At 44.9% G+C, this 26,320-nt stretch overlaps 3 protein-coding genes across 4 annotated transcripts in view; 2 read left to right on the top strand and 1 right to left on the bottom strand.

Annotated features, from left to right (window-relative positions):
- Nucleotides 1-5,748: 5,748 nt before the first annotated feature.
- On the bottom strand, nt 5,749-18,620 carry ATP23 (ATP23 metallopeptidase and ATP synthase assembly factor homolog). Its single transcript, XM_074942155.1, has 6 exons — nt 18,372-18,620; nt 15,754-15,799; nt 15,107-15,188; nt 11,106-11,243; nt 8,976-9,059; nt 5,749-6,229 (listed from the first exon to the last, which is right to left on the bottom strand). The coding sequence occupies exons 1-6, from the start codon at nt 18,544-18,546 to the stop codon at nt 6,026-6,028; spliced, it is 729 nt and encodes a 242-aa protein (XP_074798256.1). The 5' UTR covers nt 18,547-18,620; the 3' UTR covers nt 5,749-6,025.
- Nucleotide 18,621: 1 nt separating this feature from the next.
- The window catches only part of RPAP3 (RNA polymerase II associated protein 3), a 49,065-nt gene continuing 41,366 nt past the window's right edge, over nt 18,622-26,320 (top strand). The window contains exon 1 of one of the 2 annotated variants that reach the window (XM_074942153.1): nt 18,622-18,725. The gene's annotated coding sequence lies outside the window, so the exon portion shown is untranslated. The other variant, XM_074942154.1, reaches the window with a different exon arrangement.
- On the top strand, nt 21,234-24,873 carry LOC141986825 (zinc finger MYM-type protein 1-like). Its single transcript, XM_074951799.1, has 2 exons — nt 21,234-21,353; nt 22,425-24,873. Exon 2 carries the CDS (start codon nt 23,315-23,317, stop codon nt 24,704-24,706), a length of 1,392 nt encoding a protein of 463 aa, XP_074807900.1. The 5' UTR covers nt 21,234-21,353; nt 22,425-23,314; the 3' UTR covers nt 24,707-24,873.

Raw genomic sequence — 26,320 nt, forward strand, 5'->3', positions numbered from 1 at the left:
GAAGCCCCCCGCTCTGGGCCCAGGCAAGCTTGAACACTTCCCTCGCCTGAAGCTAATGAGAAAACAATTGTGATTGGTTGTTGTGTTACACGTTGCATATGCTGTTGTTTTTGCTTTGTAAGTGTGTTATGCAAATAAAAACACCTTTTTTGCTTCAAAAAAAAAAATTTACTCTCCTGTAGCTCCGTGTGCAGGTGATGGAGTCCCACTCGGTGCGCCAAAGCTTAATCCTGGCAGAAGTCACAAGAGTCGGAGACCTCCTGGACTACAAGCGGGGAGACTGGCTGGATCCCCTGACACTTGCTCGGCGCATGGGGCTCTCCAGACCTCACACCCCCGGCGCGTACTTCAGGAGGTGAAGGCCGCTTTGCCACCCGCTGCTCAAGCTTACCTCGACCGGGTCCTGCTCGAGGGCACGCCCCGCCCACCCTCTACCCCAGGCCCACCGGACCTTTTAATTGGGCCCCTACCCCGTGGACCCAACCAACCCTCTCACCCCTTTACTGTGAGCTGGCTGCACGAGATGCAGCCGGTCTGCTTCCAAACCGCGCCAAGGAAACATCTATACACGCTCGTGCTCCACACCCTTCACGCCCTCACCCTCGTGTCCCGCCCCGATACAAAATGGCGGGACCTCCTGCCACCTTCTACCTTGGTCCCGAGGCCCGCCGGGGATATCAGTTGGTGGCTCCTTCACAGAGCCGTGAGCACGGGCGTGTTCTTGGCGCGGTTCACCTCCATCCCAGACACCTGCCCCTTTTGCGGTGTGAGGGAAACCCTGGCACACATATATCGGGAGTGTGCCAGGCTGCAGCCCCTAGTCCGGCTCCTCACAAATATTTTATTACGTTTTTGGTTGCACTTTTCCCCTCACCTTCTTATTTATGCACTCCCTATCTGTGGCCCCACAAAGTCACAGGATCTCCTGGTCAGCCTCCTCCTGGCCCTACCTAAAATGGCCATCTATAAAACCAGAGTGAGGAGGTTGGCCGATGGAGTCTCCTGTGACTGTGGGGCTTATTTCTGATCCTCGGTTCGTTCACGTATCTGGGCAGAGTTCATCTGGGCAGCATCCACTAACTCCCTTGACGCCTTTGAGGAGCAGGGGGCGCTGTCTGGGGTCTCTGCTCGGTGTCCCCATCCGGTTCCCTTCGTTTGACCCTTTGACCACACTCCTGTCCCTGTTATTTCATTAGTTGTCCCCTGGATTTATTTGGTATCCAGGTCCTGTGGATCCCCCTCTTAGGCTGGGGGGGATCCTTTAGCAGTGGACAGGCTTCGCCCACCCACTTCCCGGATCCCAATAGGATTACTCTCCTGTAGCCATCCAGCCCGACCCTGTCACACTATCAAATATTAAGATACTATATTATATTGCCAGATAAAATAGTGGGGACAGGTGAATAGGGAACCAGATTGAATCAACTATTGTGATTAAATAAAAGTTATGTTTTAAAATGGAAGTTGGCTACAAGTGATAGAATGTAGGGCAGCTTCTCATCACACTTGTACAGAACAAAAAACAGGTTGGGGCAAAATATTGCAAACTTTAATGACAGGGTTTACCTCTTGGGCAATCCTGTTAAGGAAAGTAGCAGGTTGCATTCATATTGAGTTATTTTAGTGTAGTGATAAAGTGAAGAAGCAAGGCTAATATTTGCAATCAAGCATGTTTATGCTATAAATTGGTGAAATACACATGTGCTGAAAAAAGCAATAAATAAAAAGGACTGAAACCAAATAGCATCTTATAAGGACACAATGAGAGTGGAATAATCAAAAATATTTGATCAATAATGTAGAGATCCAGCTCAGCTATGCATAAAAAGGTTCCTAGAATTATTAAAACAAGGAGCACAGAAATGGAAGATTTATACATCTGTTCCAGCCTGCTGGAGAACAGCAGTTCTTGAAGTGACTTTGCATTGTATAATGGACTGTTTAAAACAAGTTTAAAAAGCATCAAAGAATGCACTGGAACTTTATAAATTATATGAACTTTAAACTTCACATTTCACCAGCTAGTAGAGTGCTGATGGAGAAATTGCACCTTGAACAAGCATAGCCTACGAAGTTGGCCAAGGGATGCACCACAGCAAAGCGAATTGCAGAAATAAATTACTGACTAGAGCAACCCAGCCCATGCTCAATGTTTATCCCAAGATGGTTGTACCAACAGCTATGGCCTAATTTGTCTTATACAAGCTGGTATGACAAGATGTTTTGTATGAAGAGAATGGAAAATTTTCAGCCCCAGTTGCAAAAGCTCAAAGGTGATGCCTCATTCCCTGATTAGACAGTGAGAGGACAACTCTCATTTTGACTGAATATTTCAAATCTTTGGCAGAAGTATGCGTTATCATCTAATTGGTCCACAGCAGCACTCCAACCAGAGGAGCCAAGCTGGACCACTCAACTGGAATGGGATAAAATAGCTCCTTCAACGCATCACTTCCTGAAAGCTGAAGACACCTGGAAGGGAGAAGACTGAGCTGGCCACCTAAGTACTCGATGTCCTTGGCTATCTTGGATAGACACATTTAACTGTCTTATTTTCCAGGAATTCAGATTGCCTGCTAGCACATCAGGACAAGACTATAGTCAGGTCCATCCTTTGCTCCGCCTGTATTTGCAGCACCAACTCCTGCTGTGAACAGTGACTGAGCTGAAAACTGACAGCTGAGCAAAGGTCTGTTGATAAGTAACACACACTTTCTCTTGGTGACAACCCAAATTACTCAATTGACTACTTCCTGAAACTGGGTACTTAATTAAGGGCAGATCCATGCTTGTGAACGTGCTTTAAAGACTGTCACAGAGTTAGGCTTTGTCTACTCTGGCAATTGAACAACAAAACTTTTGTCTTTCAGAGGTGTTACCCTGAACGACAGAAGTTTTGCCGCAACAAGTGCCAGTGTAAACAGCACATTGGCGGCAGGGAAAACACAAACACTGCTCGTTGGGGGTGGAAGTTTTTTGTTGGCAGGAGAGCAAACAGCAGCTACACTGCACAACTTTTAGCGGCACGGCAGTGGCGACACAGCCATGTCGCTAAAAGCTGTGTAATGTAGACAAAGCCTTAGTATGCGTCCTTGTTTTGTAGCAGGTTCCAACCAAAATTGTTGTAAAATTGAACAAGTTTGAAATTGAACAAGTTACTGTTGCTACCTAAGATTGTGAAGCAGTCTGCATGTGTCTATTATAGTTAGGTTTGAAAAGGATTAGATTTGTATTGGTAAATGTCAATAAGTGTTGATTTCACCATACTTGCACAAACTGACAATATTTCCATTGATGACTGAATTTACAGAAAGGTCAAGAAAGAAAATTCTGCTTGAAATTATTAGAGTTTGATTTAAGACTATCTACTTTGTATGTTTTGACATATGATGTTGACATTTGTTTTAATCGTTACAAAGCTTTAATTTTTTAAATCTCAGTGTCACCAAATAAGTGTGACCCACCCACAATTTTCTGCAATTGTGAAAATTTAAATAAAAAACAGAAAAAAAAATTAACCCAATTTCCCACAGCTGTGAAAATTTAAATTGATAAAAATAAAAAAAATGCTTAACAAGCATGTTATCCATCAAAATTATAAAAATAAAATAAAAATTGAATTTAGCCACGCCTAACTTCAGTTAATGATTTCACACTGGCTTTCAAGTTCTAAGTGTATACAAATGTAAAAGGAGATCACATATGAAAGTAGGAGTTTTAGTCAGGAGTGTTAATAAGATCCTGGGGGTAATATAATTTATGTGGAAGCAGGTTAAGAGCTGACTACTATAGATCTGTTGGGAAGGAAACCTGGGGAGAGGAGGGGAGTGGGGTGCAAGTAATTGACCAAATTGTCTTGTTTTAACTTGGGTGGTGGTTCCTCTGTGGTAACACCTCCCAGTTGATAACCAATTGGCAAAAGTGAGTTTGTATTCTGAGGGACTGAATCAAACTCTAAACAAAGTCACCTTCCCAAGACAGCGATTGAGTATCATTGTTGTTTTTCATTGTGGTTGTGTTGATTCTGAAAACCTGGATGAATCAATTTTCTAGCCAGTGTTAGCAAAATCATAGTCCATTACTACTTTTACCTCATATCCTGTGCTATTAGTTGATGTTGTTAAGGATAGTTAATAAAACTCTATAAAAAAAACCTGAGTTGGTTTTTCTTTAGTTAAGCAATTGAAATTCAAATAATGCTAAGAAAAGCAGTACAGGTGACCAGGTTACTTACTATTTGTTTTAGACCTTATCTTTCTGACCCCCTCTACATAAGGCTGTGTGTGACTTAAGGCTTAGCTATGTCGACAAGGCAGAGCCTGTGGCAGCGCAGCTGTGCCACCAGAACCCCCTGGCGCAGAAGCAGCACAGTGACAGGAGGAGTTTTTCTGCTGGTGCAGGAACATCTTGTCCCCCAGTGATGTTAGCTCTACCAACAGAAACAAGCTTCTGTTGGCACTGCAGTGTCTACATTGGTGGTTTTGCTATGTCTCTAGGGGGCATGGGGGTTTTCACACCCCTGACTGACACACTTATGCCATGAGAAGTTTTAAAAGGGTACGACCAACCTTTAGGTTACGATTCAGTAATTTAACATGGGCAGATGTAGGAGTCTATCTGAGAAGAGCCCCACAAGTCATGGCATGGAGCACCCTGCATGGGAGAAGGGCCAAAACTGTGTATTTGTAAGTAGTCACCTTAGATGAAAGGGTATCTCATTGTCCCTCTTTAAACCTTTAAAAGAAAAAGTCACTATTTTTAAACAACCACTAACAGCATAAAACAGACTGGCTAAGATTTTTTAGAAGTGGGTGCCTAAGCTTAAGTTAAATACGTGGTTAAATGTGCAAAAACTGAATGCCTAGAAGTTCCCACTGAAGTCAAGGGGAGCTTCTGTGCTCATTTGAAAATCTAGTAATTTATTTAGGGCTTGGATCTTCAAAGGAGTTTAAGGGTTTGTCTACATGGCACATTATTGCCCACCAGCTAGGGTGTAAATTCTAGCATGCACAAGTGAGTTGTGCACTAACTGATGCACGTGGACCCTGCTGCGTGTTGATGTAGTCATGTTTCAAGTAGGACTCTGTCAATGTGCTCTAGGTAACTTTTAGTGCACGCAGCAGGGTCCAGACTGTTTGTGTGCAAAATGCTGGTGCACACTAGAATTTACACGCTTACTGGTTCTACACTAACGTACCATGTAGACAAGCCCGAAAGGGAAGATTCACAAAGGAGACTTAGGCTCAGCGTTGCAGCACCTGACTTGGTGGAATCACACCACCACTACTGTTTTGTATGGAGCCCAATCTGGTAGGCATCCCCTAAGGTGGCCTCTGAGCACTACCACTGCATCAGCGAGTTAGGCAGGGGAATGCCTAATTTGTGAATCCTGCCAGGGCTTAGGTGTTGAGTGTCAAAATTTTGGGATAGACACTGCTGCCTACCAGCAAAAATTTAGGTGCCTAGGAAATGTAGTCACCTACAGGGTTTGGCAGCAACTAAACAGAGGTTTTGAGGATCTAAATATTGGACTTAGGCACCTGAAGCAGCAGTTAAGCACCTAAATCCCTTTGTGGACCTAGCCTTAAGTGCCCATATGTGGATTTAAGATCCTGACTTTAGGTACCCACTTTGAAAAAGGAATGCTCAATTTTCAATATCATATACAGACATATCTACACAACACATAATTTGTAAAAATCTGAACATCTTAAATCACTTTATTCAGTAAAGATAAAAGACATTTTGAAAATAATTCTTAATTGGACTGCGCAGATTTACACATTAATTGAAATGTGTGGATTAAACATCTGATATGTCAAAAGAAAAACTGAAAAACAGGTGAGGAAATACATGGTTTACAGCTCGTTCATTTACTCAGATTATTTCTAACTCATCAGTGGAACTTGGCTTTTGTGTAAGCTTTCCATATAAAATTGTAGTTTACTTGTCAGAATTTCCTCTCTCCACTAGCACCTTCCTAAGTTTTCAGTGTGACAGCACTGCTGATGATTAACAGTCACCTTTACAAATTTGCATAATATCGATCCCGGTTCTGAAAATTTCTGTAAGCATACTTGGCATCTGATCTACTGTGTGGGACTCTTCCGAATGGTTCATGATCATTAAAACAGGAGTCAAAAACTCCATCCACAGCTTTTTCTGCTGTTTCTTTGCTTACTTTTCTAACAGCCAAAATGGAGCGAATGGCTCGGTCTCGTACACAGATCTGAAAGAAATGGGGGGAAAAAATTGTAGCTACGATTTGAGGTCACAAGTTACAAACCAGTTTGTACAGATCTATCTAAATGTTAGTTCCTATTGCATGTGCGTCAACATTAAGATTACAGTTAATTATGTATCACAGAAAACTGACACCATTCCAAATAGACAGATCTCAAAAACAAACTTGTGATCATTTAAATGTATTTTTCTTTAATCTAAAATTAACTATTTAATTTTCATTATGCACCTAAATCTTCATGTAATAAGAAGAAATGCTATTTTTCTTTGAGTAGCAATAATTCAAATGCAGTTTAAAACTCTGGCTTTATGTAAAAAAAAAGTGTACAACTTAGACATTCACACAAGAGAAAATCTGCTCCAAGTTGAACAGCCATGTGTCAGTTAGCCTTTTTCAACTATCATCAAATAGAAGATCTAGAGGGCTTGACTCCTCTGCCATCACTCCCCCCTCCTGTGGTTACTTTCCCTGATCCCACCTTTCTGTAGCAACTGCTACCTATTGGGCTTTTCCTCTAAAAAGAAGAAAAGGATACACAAGATCCCCAAGCCACTGTCAGTAATTGCTGCTCTAGATCAGCCAGGAATAGATTTATTCAAGTTCAGTCCTGTAATCTGTACTTAAGTAAAAGTCCCACTGAAGTCTCGGGGAGCCTTTCCTGACTAAGGGGCTGCATGTCTGACTCTATACTAAATTTATATTCTGAACTGGCTTTTGAGTCTTTCCATACATAGGAAACAAAAATTAAAGCTTCAGAAAAAATCCAATTCAGAAGACACTTCTGGTCAACCCTAGTCACTTTTATTCTGTTCTTACTGACTACCCATTGTAATTAATTTATTAAGCAGTAGTTCGAGCTGGAAAAACCACAAGCTCCTAATTTAGCTTTTTTTAAAAATGCATTGGTTCTACCAATGCAAAAATCTTATTTTTTGCGGGAATTTTTCTTCTAAAAAAATGTAACCCTTTAGAAAGTGTCTTAAAAGATATGTTAAAGCTTGATCTTGAAGGTTCTTCTCCTTTCAGTTTGATCCTTCATTTAGAGCCCTTCCATCTTCAATGGCACAGCTCTGGAATCTGTTTTCAGGGCCAGATGCTCCCTACCCAAATTAGAATGATAGAGGAAAACAAATGCTGGTAGAAAATGGACAGAGAAGATGCAAAGGTAGCTGAGGGAAGGGAGCAAATCCCTGGTATGTTCCCAACCTCTGAGCAAGAGAAGCCTCTTGCACAATCACTGGGTGGTCAGGACTCCATGGCTCAGGGCATTCCAGGGACTGGAGTAGAGACCCAGTAGCATTCCACACCAATGGCCAGTGAATGTAAAATGATACCAAATGAGAATGCTATAACTTTGCACAGGTGTACATGACTAGGCAAAGAGTGGGACAACAGAATCCAGGCTTAATTATAGGGACAACCTGTCTCTGGCAGCTTTCAAGGTAGGATGGAGGGAATCAACAACTTATTTGTCTCCTGAACATTTGGCTGGCTAGAAAGGGAAGGAGCAAGGATAGCAAAAGGGACAGAGAGCAGACAGGCTGCTGCTTCGTGCAGCAGCATTCAGCCAGCTCTCCTCTTCCCGCCAGCTGCCATTTAGCTCCTGCACAGAGTAGGAGTCTCACTGGAGCCTACTGCCAGAAGAAGCCGTTTTATCCTTCTGACAAGGCAGGAGAGGCTGCAGCCAGCTCAGCTCCATCCCGGCCCACCTATGCCCCTCCCCTGAAAGGGCCTGGGAGCAATAGAAGCAGGGGGACAAAGAGGAGTCACTACCAAATCAGGTTTCCATCCAGCAGCAGTTTCTTCTCTCCCTCCTCCTTAGGAGACAGATATAAGGGAGGAGAGGAGTCAGGTACAAGGAGAAACTGTGAAGAGGGCAATGGAGTGAGGAGACACTGGGGGCATGTCTGTATTAAAAACTTAAGTCAACCTATGTTAGGTTGACTTACAGCCACAGCAGTAACTACTGTGGTGGTTAATGTCCACACGATCTTCCTTCTGTCAGCGGTGTGCATCCTCACAAGGAGCGCTTCCATTTACTTAAGAAGGGCAGTGTGTGTGGGGGGGGGTGGGGGGGGCACAAGAGCCCAGACTCTCAGCTCCGCACGCAGCTCCCCACCAAGAGCCCGGCTGCCCCCCCATCAGCTACCGGCTCCCCACCTGGGCTATCAGCTCCCTGCACTCTTGGCTCCCCACCAGGAGCCCGGTGCGCCCCCCTCCCCACAGCTCTCAGCTCCCCACTCGTGGGTGCAGGAGCCCCAACTCACCCTGGCTTTCTTGTCAATTTCAGTTCCAGATGGAACCATGAAATTGACAAGAATGACAGCCAACACCTCAGATACAGGGGTGAGCGGAGGGAGGTGGGTGGGAGAGCTGGGGAGTGTGGGGCAGTGGTATGGAGGCAATTTAGAAAAACAGAGAGGTAGGGATGACTTGAGGAAGGGGAAGCTAGGAGAGGCAGAAAGGAAAAGGACTGAAGGTGAGAGAGCTAGAGGGGAAAATTTAGGTTTTGGGAAGTGGGAGGCGAAAGTCAGATATGGATGGGTAGGCGGGTAATATAAAATTATACAAAAGTTACAATGATTTCCCATCATCTACTGTTTTTCCTGTGGTAAGATTGTGGCTAGGAGTTGGTGTATTGCTTGATGGACTACGATAATAAAGTCCAAAGCCATACTGTACTGTTCCTTAACATAAATCAGCATTATTTACAAGGCACAGTCTTCTTTACCTGATGGTGCTGTTTTAATCCAAATTTAAATCTGGTCATTTCATTTATGAGTGAGCAGTCTCCACTGAGATTAGCAGCTCGAATCTATCATGAAAACAAAAGACCACAGAAAATAAATGGAAAAAAGTCAGAGCATTACAGTAAGTCTTAATATAATGAAGTAGTTTCCAGTATTTTTCTGGTGGATTCTCCCTCTTTGTGCTTAACTGGGGAACACTGAACCCTTCTTTGCCTTCTTGGTGTCAGCTATGCCAGGACATGGTTCATTGACCACCATCTTTTCCCCTGATTTTGCTCTTTCCTGTACTTTTTCTTTTCATAGTACCTCCCTGCTCCTATATAAAGGCTACATATTGTTCTGGAGAGAATATCCATTGGTGACTCCAGGGGGCCAAGTCATACATGCTCTTGCAGAGGAAATGAGTGATCAGGGAGTAGAGAAGAAAAAATTAGATCTCTGAGCCACTGCTTGAACTTGAAAACCCTGTGAGATGCTCCTGTTGCCATCTGCATTAGGGACTACTGTAAGAGCAAGGAAGGCAGGCAAGTGGCTTTCAAAGAACCACGTGCTGCATTTTCCACAGTAGCAGGAATACAGCTGCATTAAGAGAAATACAGACAGAGTCATGCACATTTCTCTTCCTTTTCCTTGCACTTTCTCTCCCTCCTCCAGACTAGTCTGGGGCTTCCCTGGTATAGCCTACCTTCTGGGATGGGAAACACTGCTCCAGTAGTTTATTTTAAAAAAAAAATTAAAATCATGTGTAGAAAAAAAATAAATCATTGTTTCATAAGAGGAAAGCTAGTATTTGTACTGGTGAATTTAAAAGATTGAAAGGGCAAAAGTTGTTTAGACACAAAAAACGGGCCAAAAAGTACAAGCAAGCAATTCCCATAAAAGTTTGAGTCCAATCTTGTGTTAAATCTTAAGTTCTAATTTTTAACGTTCAGCACAATGGCACCCTATTACTCCTTTAGAGACAAAAAGCAGGTAGGTAGATAATGAAATTTCTGAATTCCAGAGGGGCTTTAATGATATTGTATATGTGGCTACTAGATACTAAACCAAATTCATTTCTAAGAAGATTATTACAAAGATATCACAGCTGACTTCCACTTAAAGTGCATCTTCTCCAGGTAAAACAAATGCAAACATGATATACAATTTCATGTCCCTGTATAAAATCTGACTTTTTGGTAGCAAATTCATTATATTATCTCTCTCATTAGGACAGAATACTGAAACTGCAGTTTTACAATGAAACCTGTAAGTTTCTGCTATCAACTCCAGATATCATTCTTTACAGTTCTTGAAAACTACTCCTAAATGTTTTAAACTAAAATGACAGACACCATTTAACTCTATATATTTACATTATCTTTATTGGCATAGAATAATTTTTTTTGTTACAGTGAGGAAATTTTCTACTTTATCAAAATGAGAAAGATGACATTTACATGGAAATATATTCATATAATTCTGGTTCATATTCCAAAATGAACTATTAGTAACCTGTGTAAGTAGCTTAGTTTCGTTTCATAATCCATCAAGTTCTCCATGCTACACAAGCAGCTATGTGCCACTCAATCTGGTAATAACCACTCTCCAGGAAAGGATTAGAGTGTCATGAACAGAGGTTTATGATTATTAAGGCTACAGTCAATGAAATAATAAGTAAATATTTTTACAGGAAGAGTCACTTCTGTTATTAACCTTACTTTTGAACTCAAATATACTACTATGAAGATTATGCAAAATATCAGTATTTGTAGAAAAAGCAACTTTATAAATACTGTACTATCATCTACATGTTTTTATTCCGTAGCTATTGAAACATGATAATGTTCACTTCATTACATATCAGAAGCAGATAAATATGTATGATGTATTACATATGTTTGTTAAACTCCAAAACATAGTATTTCAACTTGTACTTTGAACAAATCTGGTCTCTAGATTGAACCAACAAAAGGTGGGTGGGGGAGGAGGATGAAGAAGGAGTTATATTGAATTATGTTTGGATAGAACAGAATGTTTGGCTCAGCACCAAAACCTCTAATAGCCACCAGTGAGTAACACTCAGACTCAAGTAAGAAGCCTACTTGTGTGTGACAAGCACATTGACTTACCTCTGAACAGGCTAAATGTTTGACATTGCTGAACCAGTCAACATGTGCACGACAGTGATCAAAAGCATGAATCAGTTCATGTGTAACTACTCGGTTCATATGGGATTGTTGATGAATATTGTTCTGGCATAGAACAATCTGTAGAACAAAAATATAGGAAGTCTTTAGCAGAAAGTTAAAGGAATTTTCCTTGCAAGAGTATACTAGCTTTGAACAGTATTACTGGCTTTACTCCCGATCCTGTTGGAATTATTTACGCAATCACTACAATACTAATTTAACCATAATTCCTATATTAAATTCAAAGGCCAAATAGTATTTATAAAATTGCTCTAAACATACCTAAAAGCCTAACTAATAAGCCCTTTACTACATCCCCATAGTAAAAAAAAAAAAAAAAAAAAAAAAAAAAACCAACATTTTACAAGCATTTGATCAAGATACTTACAAATAGGCTAAACCCAGGGGTTCTTAGACCCATAATCTTTAAATCATACATGTGTATGACTGGAAGAGACCTCAGTAGATTTAGTCCAGTCCCCTATACTTAAAGCAGGACTAAGTAATAACTAGATCATTCCTGACAGATATTCATCTAACCTGTTCTTAAAAACCTACAATGATGGATATTGCATAACCTTCCTAGGCAATTTGTTCCAGTGCTTAACTATCCTGACAGTTAGGAACAACCTTTTATGTACTTGAAAACTGTTATCATAACCACCGCCCCCAGACTGCTCTTCTCCAGACTAAACAAACACAATTTTTTCATTCTTCATTCATAGGTCATATTTTCTAGACCTTTAATCATTTTTGTTGTGCTCCTCTGGATATTCTCCAATTTGTCCACATCTTTCCTGAAACGTGACATCATAACTGGACACAACACTCCAGTTGAGGCCTTATCAGCACAGAATAGAGTGGAAGAATTACTTCTCATGTCTTGCTTACAACACTCTTGCTGACAAATCCCAGAATGATGTTTTCTTCTTCTGCAACAGTATTACACTGTTGACTCATATTTAATCCACCTTTCTGCAGTACTCCTTCCTAGACAGTCATTTCCCATTTTGTATGTGTTGAACTGACTGTTCCTTCTTAAGTGGAATACCCTAAACTTTATAAGTGTACTCTCTACGTCATTATCTAAATCATTTATGAAGATATTGAACAGAGGCAGACCCAGAAACAATCCCCGGGGGACTGCACTCGATATGTCCCTCCAGCTTGACTGCGAACCATTGCTAACTACTCTCTTGGAACGGTTTTCCAACCAGTTATGCACCCACCTGATAATAGCTCCACCTAGGTCGGGGTGGGCAAACTATGGCCCGCGGGCCACATCCAACCTGCCAGCCACTTTCATCTTGCCCTCAAGCTCCTGCTGGCGAGCGGGGTTTGGGGCTTGCCCCACACTCGCACTCCAGACGGAGATGGGGTCCGTTCTGCGCATGTGTGTCGCAGCGTTCTGCGCATGTGTGTCCCTCCTCCAGCTCCTACATTTAGGGGCAGCCAGGGGGCTCCGCACGCTTCCCCTGCACCAAGAACCGCCCCTGTAGTTCCCATTGGCCGGGAACTGCAGCCAGCGGGAGCTGCAGGGACGGCATCTGAGGACAGGGCAGTGTGCAGAGCCACCCTGCCGTTCCTCCGCGTAGGAGCTGGAGAGGGGACATGCCGCTGCTTCCAGGAGATGCTTGAGATAAGTATGGCCCAGAGCCTGCACCCTTGAGCCCCTCCCGCACCCCAAGCCCATGCTCTGATCCCCCTCCTGCCCTCAGAACCCCTCGATCCCAGCCCAGAGCCCCCTCCTGCACCCCAAACCCCTCATCCTCTGCCCCACCCCAGAGCCTACACCACCAGCCGGAGCCCTCACCCCCTCTGCCCCAGCCTGGAGCCCCCTCCCGCACCCTGAACTCCTTATTTATGGCCCCATCCCAGAGCCCTAACCCCTCTCCCCCATGTCCCAACCCCAGTCCTGATCCCCCTCCCGCCCTCCAAACCCCTCGGTCCCAGCCTGGAGCACCCTCTTGCACCTCAAATCCCTCAACGCCACCCCAGAGCCCGCACCTCCAGCCAGAGCCACCACCCCCGTTTCCCCCCACCCAACCCCCTAGCCAGGAGCTGCCCCGTCCTGTACCCTGAACTCCTCATTTCTGGCCCCAGCTCAGAGTCCACATCCCCAGCCAGAGTCCTCACCCCTTTCTGCACCCCAACTCCAATCTTGTGAGCATTCATGGCCCGCCATACAATTTCCATACCCAAATGTGGCCCTTGGGCCACAAAGTTTGCCCGCCCGATCTAGGTTGTATTTCCCTAGTTTGTTTATGAGGTCACGCGGGACAGTATCAAAAGCATTATAAAGTCAAGGTATACCGCATCTACCGCTTCCCCACTACTCACCCTGTCAAAGAAAGCTATTAGGTTGGTTTGACACAATTTGTTCTTGACAAACCCATGCTGATTGTTACTCATCATCTTATTATCGTTTAGGTATTTGCAAATTGATTACTTGATTATTTGCTCCATTATCTTTCCGAGTACCGAACTTAAGCTGACTGGTCTGTAATTCCCCATGTTGTCCTTATTTTCCTTTGTATAGATTGGCACTACAGTAGAATCTCAGAGTTACAAACTGACCAGTCACCCACACACCTCACTGGGAACTGGAAGTACACAATCAGGCAGCAGCAAAGACCAAAAAACCAAAAAACAAACATAGAAAGCAAATACAGTACAGTACTGTAAACGTAAACTACTAAAAAAAAAGGAAAGTTTAAAAAAAAGATTTAGCAAGGTAAAGAAACTTTGTGCTTGTTTCATTTAAATTAAGATGGTTAAAAGCGGCATTTTTCTTCTGCATAGTAAAGTTTCTAAGTTGTATTAAGTCAATGTTCAGTTGTAAACTTTTGAAAGAACAACCATAACATCTTGTTCAGAGTTACAAACATTTCAGAGTTACGAACAAACTCTATTCCCAAGGTGTTCGTAACTCTGAGGTTCTACTGTGTATTTGCCCCCTTCCAGTCCTCTAGAATCTCTTCCATCTTTTTTCTAATGGCTCAGATATCGCCTCAGTCAGCTCCTTGAATATTGGATGTATTCCATCATATTGGTTGGCTCCAACATGGTCAGGCAAGTATTAGCAATGAACCCTTTAAGAGTTTACATTTTATACCCTTTAATAATCAAGAGATGTCATTGCCAATTACTGACATCAGCTAAAAAACAACTTGAGATCGTGCACCCTTATTTCCAGTCTTAATCCAGATAAGATTTACAATCTCTTCCCCTCCTTCTTGCTGACCAAATGGGTTTTCCTTTGCATCTGGGTTTACATAGGCCCTAATTTTTAGGTAACACTGGTACGTGGGGTTGTTAGGGCCATGCTGGCTCATTTTAAGACAGATTCTCTTTCTTATTTAAAACTAATCTGCAGTCACCCCGTCGATTAGAGGCCTTCTTTTCAGAAGCTCTCTTTTATTTTATTATTCTTTGAATCAGACATCCTCCCTTAGTTCATTTCTTCTGGTCTGTAACTCATTATTTTCAAGGCCTTCCTTCTACTTGCTAGTATGGGCCTTTCTTTACAACACATATATTTCCTTAAACAAATTTAAGATAACCCTAATTCTTTCATTTTATAGTTATCCTACAATCCCTCAAAGATCCCAGGCAGGTCATCTGCATCACTGAGAACTTTGAGGATCCCACTATTTTTCTCCATTAACCATTACTTCAACCTGCTGTGTACTAATATTAGTGGTGTTATCTCCAAATAATAACTCGTACATAGTGCTTTTCATTAACACAGCTCAAAGCACTTTACAAAGAAGCGTCAGTAGCTAAGGACAAGTATGGATCTACCAAATTTTAAGTTAACTTTCTTTTATGTATTTAAATCAAACTTCCAACATTTAAAAATCTGATTTTGATTATAAATACATGTTCTTGCAATCTTTTTCACTTGGTAGGGTATTAAAATAGTCAACATCAACGCCCACCTGTGATGTTGCAGCATCAAAACCTCCACTGACACACCCATCACAGTCTTCACAGGCAAAGTGCCGATCTTTATGAACAGTGCTGAAAGGTCAAGAAGTATGATGTTAGAGACAAATTTTAAATAAGATTGCTAAGGAAAATCCATTCACTATAGATTCATAGACTTTAAGGTCAGAAGGGACCATTATGATCATCTAGTCTGACCTCCTGCACAACGCAGGTCACAGAATCTCACCCACCCACTCCTGTAACAAACCCCTAACCTATGTCTGAGCTATCGAAGTCCTCAAATCATGGTTTAAAGACTTCAAGGAGCAGAGAATCCTCCAGCAAGTGACCCGTGTCCCACGCTGCAGAGTAAGGCGAAAACCCCCCAGGGCTTCTACCAATCTGCCCTGGAGGAAATTTCCTTCCCAACCCCAAATATGGCAATCAGCTAAACCCTGAGCATGTGGGCAAGACTCACCAGCCAGACATCCAGGAAAGAATTCTCTGTAGTAACTCAGATCCCACTCCATCTAACATCCCATCACAGGCCATTGGGAATATTTACTGCTAATAGTCAAAGACTAATTAATTGCCAAAATTAGGCTATCCCATCATACCAGAAGTCAATATAGAACACACAAGTCAGAGGTTGACCTACCAGCCAGACTGCTTCATAGCATCAAGAAGAAGTTGAGCATACGGACCTAGAAAAACAGTGCTGCAATCAATTTCTCTACACAAAATTTTGTACAGCAAGTAAAGTTCAGTTATTTATTACATAAAAGATAATTACGAAGTGAGATTTATGCAATTATCATTATATGGTGATGAATTGACACTGCATCTTAAACTAAGAGCAGTGTGACTTTCTTTGGAAAAGCACTGGATGAGAAGTCAATTTACAATTGTCCCAGTTCAGATTAATTAAAAATGACATTCAAAGCCACACAATGCTCAATTCACTGCAGGGCACACAGACATAGTTGAAACAGCAAATGCTTTTGTAGAGGCCACTACTTCTGAATTCTGTACAGAACTTAGCGTAATGTAGTGTCAGGCCAGACCTCCACCTAAAACTTTGGTCGACCTAGCTGTGGCCTCTCAGAGAGGTGGATTTACTATGACAATGAGAAAAGTCCCTTTCTGATACTGTAGTATGGTGTAGCATATGTAGTGTACGCCCAGCCTCAGTGTATAATAATGGAGACTAAGTGTAGAATTAGTATATGCCCTCAATCTACCGAAAAGGGCCTTCTGGGTAAAAAGAACATATAGCAGCCACTTCTGGAAGGTTGTTTTCTTAATTAATTAACCAGAATTAGTGCAGATATGGAAAATGAACAAGGAAAGTTACATAGCAAGACAAAAGCCCAAGAACAATGAAGGGGCTTTTTAGAGGTGGTCACTTTAACAAAAGCATCCATTACTCACAATTAAACCAATTCCTACAGTATCTTCACAGATGCCAAAAGCTCCAAATATCCCCCCCCCGCCATCTCTGCCCACTGCACTGCCAAAATCAATACAGTAAAAGCTCTTTTATCTAGCACTTCACCAACCAGCAAGCTCTGTAAACCGGCATCTCTGATCTGCACGGAAAGTCCAATTTATAGTGCAGTTGGTGTGGGGCCAGCAGGGGGCTGGGGCGTGGGAGGGACTGCGGGGTGCACTCTGGGAGGGAGTTTGGGGCAAAGGGTTCCAGATGGGGGGGCTCCCCTCCGGCAGCTCCCTGTCCCTGCTATTGCTGGCGGAGGCACGGCCAGGCAGTTCTCCAGGCATGCTGCCTCCGTCCCCCAACCCCGAGTACTGACTCTGTGGCTCCCGGCCCATGGCCAGGAACTGCAGCCAATGGGAGCTGCAGGAGGTGGTGCCTTCAGACAGAGACAGCCTGGCACATGCCTGCTTGCAGAGCTGCCGGGCCGTGCCTCCGCCAGGAGCAGCAGGGATGGGGAGCCACCGGAGGTAAGCGCCATACCCCACCCCCTGATGTGGTACCCCGAGGCCTGGCCACACCTCTGGTAAGAGCTGGAGGGGGGATATGCCACTGCTTCCGGGAGCTAGTTGAGATAAGCATTGCCTGGAGCCTGTACCTTTGAGCCCCTCCCGTGTCCCGAGCTCTTGCCCTGATCCCCCTCCCGCCCTCCAACTCCTCGATCCCAGCCCGGAGCCCCCTCTGCATCCCAAACCCCTCATCCCCAGCCCCACCCCAGAGCCTGCATCCCCAGCCGGAGCCCTTAACTCCACTGCCCCAGCCCGGAGTCCCCTCCCGCACCCTGAACTCCTCATTTATGGCCCCACCCCACAGCACCCCCAGCCAGAGCCCTAACCCCGCCCCCTCCCCATGTCCCAGTCCCCACCCTGATCCCCCTCCTGCCCTCCAAACCTCTCGGTGTCAGCCTGGAGCCAATCCTCCTACACCTCAAATCCCTCATCCCCAGCCCAACCCCAGAGCCCACATCTCCAGCCGGAGCCCTCACCCTGTTTCCCCGCCCCCCCGCATCCCAACCTCCCAAACTGGAGACTCCCGTCCTGTACCCTAAACTCCTCATTTCTGGCCCCTCCCCAGAGTCCACACCCCCAGCCAGAGTCCTCACCCCCTCCTGTACCCAAACCCAATTTTGTGAGCATTCATGGCTCGCCATACAATTTCCATACCCAGATGTGGCCCTCAGGCCAAAAAGTTTGCCCATCCCTGTCTTAGCACTTCATCATTTACCTTTGTAAGTGTGCAGATGCTTGTCACTGTGATATTTAATGTATATTTTAAGAACAAATACTCATTGAAAATATGTATAAGTACATGCTAATAGCTTTAGCAAGGACATCTGTGTTTCAGGTAGCGCACTTGCTATGTTGTGTTAGCACAGTAAATGAAGCCGCAAAACACATGATGTTTAAATGACCTCACTCTATTAAGAAGTGATTGACACTTATGGACACCAGGCAGGGTCCTCTGGAAGCTGAAGACTTTGCTTCCATCCCACACCACGGTCAAGTTTTAGCAAATTCGGACAAGTCAGCAAATAAGAACAGCCTTACGGATCCGTAACTGCCACTGGCCCCAGCTCGCTCCCCCCGGCCCCCTGGCAGATTAGGTCAGCGAGCAGCTCTAACATCAGTAACTGCTCCTGGCAGCACCGGGCAGCCGCTTCTCACACGACACCCGGCCCCCGGGGGAGAAGCTCTGCGCCCCCGGCCTGGCCGGCCCCTCAAACCCCGCGCTCAGAGCCGACCCCGCCGCGCCCCCAGGGCTCGGGAGCCCCCCTCGGTGCCTACTTGTGTCCAGGGCGATCTTCAGCATCACCCGGCACTTGTGGTTGAAGGTGAAGAGGCTGGTGGCCAGGAAGCTGCGCGGCGGCTTGGCCTCGCTCCGCCGCTCCGGGAAGAGCCGGTAACCGAAATCCTCCCCCTCGGCCACCTCCGGCGGCGGCGGCGGCTCGCTCCGATCCATGGGCACGGCTCCCCGGGCGCTCACAGGCGGGTTGGAGACACGCCCCCGGCAGCGGCGGTTCCCGGGCAAAGGTCAACTCCGGCCCCTCCCCGCCAATCACCGGGGCGGCTGCGCACCACGTGCTGCGAGCCGAGGGGCGGCGCTGGCAGCCATGACACCAGCGGCAACAGTCGCTCGGGGTGAGTGGTCGCGGAGCGGCGCTGCGCGGGGCGGGGTGCGGGCGGCAGCTGGGCCAAGGCCCCGTCACGCGGAGCGCGGGTGACTCTGTTTCCAGCCCCAGCCGCGGTGCACTCTGGGAAGCGCCGGCCGCGGTTGGCGGCGCTAGCGGCGGCAGGAGGAGGCGGCACCCGGCGCAAGGTGGGGTCTGGAGAGCGCGGGGCGGCGGTTTCAACCTGTCCGGGGGCGGGGAGGCTGGGTCCCTGGTCTCCTGGCCGGGGGGGAGGGGGCACCTGTCGGGGGATGAGCCCGAGCAGTCACGTTTGCTTCCGCACCGCCAGAGAGCGGCTGCAACGGCTGGGGGCATGTGAGGCGCCAGGGACCCTAGCCTGTCCCGCCTCTGCCGTCCCTTTCCTCGCCCTCATCAGGGCAGCGCCTGAGCCCCTGGGGGCACCAGTGGACTGTGAACAGCGCTGCTGGCCCAGTCCGTAGATGGGGAACTGAGGCAGGGAGAGAGTAAGGTCTGGGGTCAACGAAGGCACTTAGGCGCAGGGCTGGTGCAACCACTAGGCAAACTAGGCAGCTGCCTAGGGGGCCAAGATTTGGGGGTGCCAAAAAGTGGTCCCCAAAAGTAGGCCCACATATCAATCAAGAGGCTGGCAGCAGATTGCAGATGGTAGGGAGGACGTAAAAGAACCACACTCCCAATGAATTGCTCTCTTGCCTTTTAGAAAGCCAGTGGTTAGTGAAGTCCTTTGATTAGATTGCAGACTGTAGGCAGGTGATAAAAACCATGCTCCCAATGAATTGATCTCCGACTGCTGCCATTTAGAAATCCAGTGAAGTCCTTTGATTGTGAATCGATAATTCTACAGATTGCTGTGTTGGTAGATACATTATCCTGCCTGCCCCACGCCCCTGCTGCCGGAGCAAGAGCCCAGCATTCAAATCCCCAGCCCAGGAGCAGGACGGACTTGTGAAGGCAAAGCAGGCGACACGCTCCTATTGCCCTGTTGCAAGTGCACTTGGCCTGCTGCTGCATGTCAGGGACTGGAGAGGAGAGCGCCAATTTCACCTTATGGCTCTTTGAATCCTACACCGCCCCCTGGCCAAACCCAAATTGCACCCTATCCCCCCTCCCCAGCCAAACCCAATTTTCCAGGTGACCAAACCAGGTCTACTCCGCTTGCACTCCCCAGCCAAACCCGAACCCCCACTGACCAAACCCAGTCTGCTTCCCTTCCCCGCCTAACCTGATACCCCACTGACTCAACCTGGTCTGCTTCCCTTCCGCTCCCCAGCCAAACCCAATCCCCCACTGACCCAAACCCACTCTGCTTCCCTTCTCCTCCCGGCCAAACTCGAACCATCACTGACTGAACCCAGTGTGCGTCTCTTCCCCACTTAACCCCTTGATGAAATTCAAAGAGTGACTCATAGTTGGTAAGTGACATGTTCTCTATCCTTTACTTTTAATAGTGAACAAGAAAAAGAACTGATAGGAATATCCTATCCTGATAGGAATATCCTGATAGCAGCAGGATACGGACCCTGGACTTCAGGAAAGCAGACTTCGACTCCCTCAGGGAGCGGATGGGTAGGATCCCCTGGGGGACTAACATGAAGGGGAAAGGAGTCCAGGAGAGCTGGCTGTATTTCAAGGAATCCCTGTTGAGGTTACAGGGACAATCCATCCCGATGAGTCGAAAGAATAGTAAATATGGCAGGCGACCAGCTTGGCTTAATGGTGAAATCCTAGCGGATCTTAAACATAAAAAAGAAGCTTACAAGAAGTGGAAGGTTGGACATATGACCAGAGAAGAGTATAAAAATATTGCTCGGGCATGTAGGAATGAAATCAGGAGGGCCAAATCGCACCTGGAGCTGCAGCTAGCAAGAAATGTCAAGAGTAACAAGAAGGGTTTCTTCAGGTATGTTAGCAACAAGAAGAAAGCCAAGGAAAGTGTGGGCCCCTTACTGAATGAGGGAGGCAACCTAGTGACAGAGGATGTGGAAAAAGCTAATGTGCTCAATGCTTTTTTTGCCTTTGTCTTCATTAACAAGGACAGCTCCCAGACTGCTGCGCTGGGCATCGCAACATGGGGAGTAGATGGCCAGCCCTCTGCGGAGAAAGAGGTGGTTAGGGACTATTTAGAAAAGCTGGACGTGCACAAGTCCATGGGGCCGGACGAGTTGCATCCGAGAGTGCTAAAGGAATTGGCGGATGTGATTGCAGAGCCATTGGCCATTATCTTTGAAAACTCGTGGCGAACGGGGGAAGTCCCGGATGACTGGAAAAAGGCTAATGTAGTGCCAATCTTTAAAAAAGGGAAGAAGGAGGATCCTGGGAACTACAGGCCAGTCAGCCTCACCTCAGTCCCTGGAAAAATCATGGAGCAGGTCCTCAAGGAATCAATCCTGAAGCACTTACACGAGAGTAAAGTGATCAGGAACAGTCAGCATGGATTCACCAAGGGAAGGTCATGCCTGACTAATCTAATCGCCTTCTATGATGAGATTACTGATTCTGTGGATGAAGGGAAAGCAGTGGATGTATTGTTTCTTGACTTTAGCAAAGCTTTTGACACGGTCTCCCACAGTATTCTTGTCAGCAAGTTAAAGAAGTATGGGCTGGATGAATGTACTAAAAGGTGGGTAGAAAGTTGGCTAGATTGTCGGGCTCAACAGGTAGTGATCAATGGCTCCATGTCTAGTTGGCAGCTGGTGTCAAGTGGAGTGCCCCAGGGGTCGGTCCTGGGGCCGGTTTTGTTCAATATCTTCATAAATGATCTGGAGGATGGTGTGGATTGCACTCTCAGCAAATTTGCGGATGATACTAAACTGGGAGGAGTGGTAGATAGGATACAGAGGGACCTAGACAAATTGGAGGATTGGGCCAAAAGAAACCTGATGAGGTTCAATAAGGATAAGTGCAGGGTCCTGCACTTAGGACGGAAGAACCCAATGCACAGCTACAGACTAGGGACCGAATGGCTAGGCAGCAGTTCTGCGGAAAAGGACCTAGGGGTGACAGTGGACGAGAAGCTGGATATGAGTCAGCAGTGTGCCCTTGTTGCCAAGAAGGCCAATGGCATTTTGGGATGTATAAGTAGGGGCATAGCGAGCAGATCGAGGGACGTGATCGTTCCCCTCTGTTCGACATTGGTGAGGCCTCATCTGGAGTACTGTGTCCAGTTTTGGGCCCCACACTACAAGAAGGATGTGGATAAATTGGAGAGAGTCCAGCGAAGGGCAACAAAAATGATGAGGGGTCTGGAACACATGACTTATGAGGAGAGGCTGAGGGAACTGGGATTTTTAGTCTGCGGAAGAGAAGAATGAGGGGGGATTTGATAGCTGCTTTCAACTACCTGAGAGGTGGTTCCAGAGAGGATGGTTCTAGACTATTCTCAGTGGTAGAAGAGGACAGGACAAGGAGTAATGGTCTCAAGTTGCAGTGGGGGAGGTTTAGGTTGGATATTAGGAAAAACTTTTTCACTAGGAGGGTGGTGAAACACTGGAATGCGTTACCTAAGGAGGTGGTAGAATCTCCTTCCTTGGAAGTTTTTAAGGTCAGGCTTGACAAAGCCTTGGCTGGGATGATTTGATTGGGGATTGGTCCTGCTTTGAGCAGGGGGTTGGACTAGATGACCTCCTGAGGTCCCTTCCAACCCTGATATTCTATGATTCTATGAATAAAATTTCATTTTTTTCGGTTTCAGTTGATACAGCCTCATGGCAGATAGAGAAAAATTGTCTGGGGCACAGTTTTGTAAGCAGAAGGCTGATAAGCAAAAAGAAGAAAGCAAGAAGGTTCGTTTCTGAGGTATCTACGTCCACTGGCCAGAGATGAAGATAGTCCAATGCCAAAGGATCAAGCAGAGATGGAGGTCGGGATGACAGTTTCACAAGTTAAAGAAGAGTTTGAAGAACATAATCTGAATATTGAAGACGAATCATATGAAACACATGAGGATCAAAACTTGGAAGAACGTGAAAGCGAAAATGTCACTTGTTTGAATTTGAGCTTTAGTGATCCTGCTACTTGGGCCAAATGCGATGATCAAGTCAGACAAATTTTGGTGGAACATGAGCTGGAACAAGTTCAGCAGTTCGATTTTCCCAAAGATAGTAAGCAAAGAAAATTCTCGACAATTCATTTCAAACGTAGGCTTGTTAATGGAGAAGAAATGCACCATCAGTGGCTGCAGTATTCCACATCAAATGATTCTGCTTTTGCTTCTGCTGCAAGTTGTTTGCCAGTTGTACTATTGGCACATCATCTCTTTCTGGAAAAGGCTCAAGGGATTGGAAAAATATGTCTGCAATTCTTTCAGAGCACAAGAAAAGTAGTCAATATTTGACAAATGTTCAAACATGGAAGGAACTTGAACTGTGATTGAAATACGAGAGAACAATTGATGAAGAACATTTGTGCTTCTTTAAGCAAGAAGAAAAGTATTGGCAGCAAATATTAAAACGTCTGATTGCTTTGGTTAGAGTTCTTGGTATACAACACCTGGCCTTTCAGGGAACACAAAAAAACCTGCACACTTCTGGTAATGGGAACGTCCTCAAATTTGTCGAATATCTAGCTTTGTTTGACCCGCTTATGGATGAGCATCTTCGCAGGATTAAGGACGAGGAGATGCATGTACATTACCTAGGGAAAGGCATACAGAATGAGCTTATTCAGCTTCTATCCAATGCCATCAAACAAAAAATCCTAACATCTGCTCGTGCTGCAAAATACTTTTCAATCATTCTAGATTGTACACCAGATGCAGGCCATGTTGAACAAATGACCATGATCATTTGGTTTGTGGATAGGCCGACTTCAGAGACAGAGAATGAGACTGAATCAGTATGCATAAAGGAACACTTCTTGGGATTTGTGTCGCTTATGGAGACAACTGGAGCTGGTATGACAGAAACTATTCTTCATCAGTTAGAAGAGATGTCACTGCCTATAGAAAACTTGCGTGGTCAAGGCTACGACAATGGGAGCAATATGAAAGGGAAAGAAAATGGTGTCCAGCAAATAATTTTGGATATTAATCCACGAGCCTTTTTCATTCCTTGCAGTGCACATTCATTGAATGTGGTTGTTAGTGATGCTGCAAAGTGTTGTTTGGAGGCAACTGCCTTCTTTGATTTAGTACAACGTGTTTATGTATATTCCTCCGCTTCTACACGTCGCTGGGAAGTTCTAACACACCACGTATCTAATCTCACAGTTAAACCATTGAGTGAAACAAGATGGGAAAGTCGAATTGATGCCTTGAAACCTCTTTGCTATCAGCTTGGTGACATCTATGATGCTCTGCTAGAGATCTATGATGACACTACTCTAACTGGATCATCTGGCAATATGTCACAAGTTGATGCAAAGGATCTTGCAAAAGCCATTTCTAGTTTCAAGTTTCTTGTTTCTCTTGTTGTGTGGTATGACATATTGTTTGAGATCAACATGATTAGCAAACAACTTCAGGCGAAAGAATGTGACATAAGTGACGCCATTAATCAACTTGGAGAAATCAAGAAGTTTCTTGTAGGCCACAGAATTGACACAGACTTTGAGAAAACATTGGTAGATGCAGGTGAACTTGCGGAGGAGTTGGATGTACTGGCACTTTTTGAACCAGATACAATCTGTATTAGAAAAAAGAGGAAGCAGTTCACATATGAAGCAGATGACAAACCTATTTATAATCCAAAAGAAAAATTCAAAGTGAACTTTTACTTTGCAGTCATCAACACAACAGTACATTCAGTTGAAGAAAGATTAACATTGATGCAGCAAATTAGTTCAGTATTTGGCTTCCTATATGATGTTTACAGTTTGCAAAATACAAGACCAAAGCAAATTATGGAACATTGCTTGAATCTGGAGCAAGCTTTGCAACATGGTGAATCCAAAGATATTGATGCCTTTGACTTGTGCAATGAATTGCAAGCTATTACAAGACGAGTCCAAAAGACTGCATCACCACAAGATGTATAGAAGTTCCTTTGGAAAAATAAGCTGACAGATAGTGTCCCCAGCACAGTTACTGCTCTTCGCATCCTCTTGACTCTCCCAGTTTCTGTGGCCAGTGGTGAGCGAAGCTTCTCGAAGCTCAAGTTGATAAAAACATATATGAGAACATCAGTGTTGCAACAAAGACTTGTTGGGCTATCTACCTTGTCAATAGAACATGACATTGCTCGCAGCATTGACTTGGAGGAACTTGTTTCTAAATTTGCTAAACTGAAAGTGTGGAAAAATAAATTCTAAATTATAACGTGTTACTCTGTGACAGTATATTGTGTTTAATGTATGTGATTTATTTTAAGATCCATGCTATTTTGTGCAAAGTGAAAACAATAATAATGTCAACACTGTCAGGTTATTAATTTATTTTGATTAAATATGTAGACTAAATAATGAAATCAATAAATTTTCAAGCCGAACGTGTATTAATTCTAATGAACAATGCCACATTATGCAGTATTCATTTTTGAAAGATTTTAATAAGCGATGCTCCGGGGAAAGGGGGGGCGCAGGGCGCAAGGTGGACGTTTCGCCTAGAGCGCAAAATATCCTTGCACCGGCCCTGCAACACCGAGCATCCTAGGAACAGCCCTGGGATCCACTGAGCCTGAGTCAGGTGCTGAGACGCCGCTACCATGCATTGAAGAGTTAGGCACCTTAAACTGTGATCTACACCAGTGCTTGTCAACCGGGGTACATGTACCTCCCAGGGTATGCAGAGGTCTTCCATGGGGTTACATCAACTCCTCTAGAGATTTGACTATTTTTTCAAGAGGCTACATAAAAAGCACTAGTGATGTAACTACAAAGTAAATGACTTGTTTATACTGCTCTGTATACTATGTACTGAAATATAAGTATTATATTTATATTCCAGTTGATTTATTTTATAATTATATGATAAAAATGAGAAAGTATGCAATTTTTCAGTAGTAGCGTGCTGTGACAGTTTTGTATTTTTCTGTCTGATTTTGTAAGCAAGTAGTTTTTAAGTGAGTTGAAACTTGGGTTACGCAAGACAAATCAGACTCCTGAAGGGGGTACGGTTGTTTAGAAAAAGTTGAGAGCCACTGAGCTACAAAGCCAGCATGCTAGGAAGGTGAAGCTTGCATAACATAGCCAGGGGTGTGTGTGTCCTAAGCTTAGTTGTTCTCAAAGGGGTAGGTGGCTCAGTTAGAGACAGGTGCCTCCTCACTGCCCAGTTAGCGATCTATAGTCAGGAACCCATCTCTTGGAGTAATCAGAGGAGTGCTCTTAGTCTTCTCTGTTGATGCTGCTCCACTTCGAATCAATGCTTAAATAGCCATTGGGCCACAGAGAAAATGGACTGACTCTGTAAACTGGTGGTTAGGGCACCCCAGGAGACCTCAGGTCCAGCCTCCCTGCTCCAAATGATTATTTAAGTATTTATCCAAAGCTGAGCAACTACCACAGGGCAGATTGAGGGTGCTTTATGTGACCCGGGGTGCCTATGGTAGTCCTCACTGAAAATGCCAAAGTCGGGGAAGGCTGCGAAAAGGAGAGCAGATGCTCTCAGAACTGGTGGTTAACACTGACATTAGACTCCCCAATCAAACTGTTCTG

Source organism: Natator depressus, chromosome 1 (assembly GCF_965152275.1).
Source record: "Natator depressus isolate rNatDep1 chromosome 1, rNatDep2.hap1, whole genome shotgun sequence".
NCBI classification, from domain to species: Eukaryota; Metazoa; Chordata; order Testudines; family Cheloniidae; genus Natator; species Natator depressus.

Excerpts from the sequence above, each read along its gene's own strand:
- ATP23 (XM_074942155.1), bottom strand. The coding sequence starts at position 18,546 with ATGGATCGGAGCGAGCCGCCGCCGCCGCCGGAGGTGGCCGAGGGGGAG. Across the intron at positions 15,800-18,371 it reads GAAGATCGCCCTGGACACAA|GTCCGTATGCTCAACTTCTT; the intron begins GTAGGCACCGAG and ends CTGTTTTTCTAG. Across the intron at positions 11,244-15,106 it reads TTGATGCTGCAACATCACAG|ATTGTTCTATGCCAGAACAA; the intron begins GTGGGCGTTGAT and ends TTTGTTCTACAG.
- LOC141986825 (XM_074951799.1), top strand. The coding sequence starts at position 23,315 with ATGGATGAGCATCTTCGCAGGATTAAGGACGAGGAGATGCATGTACAT.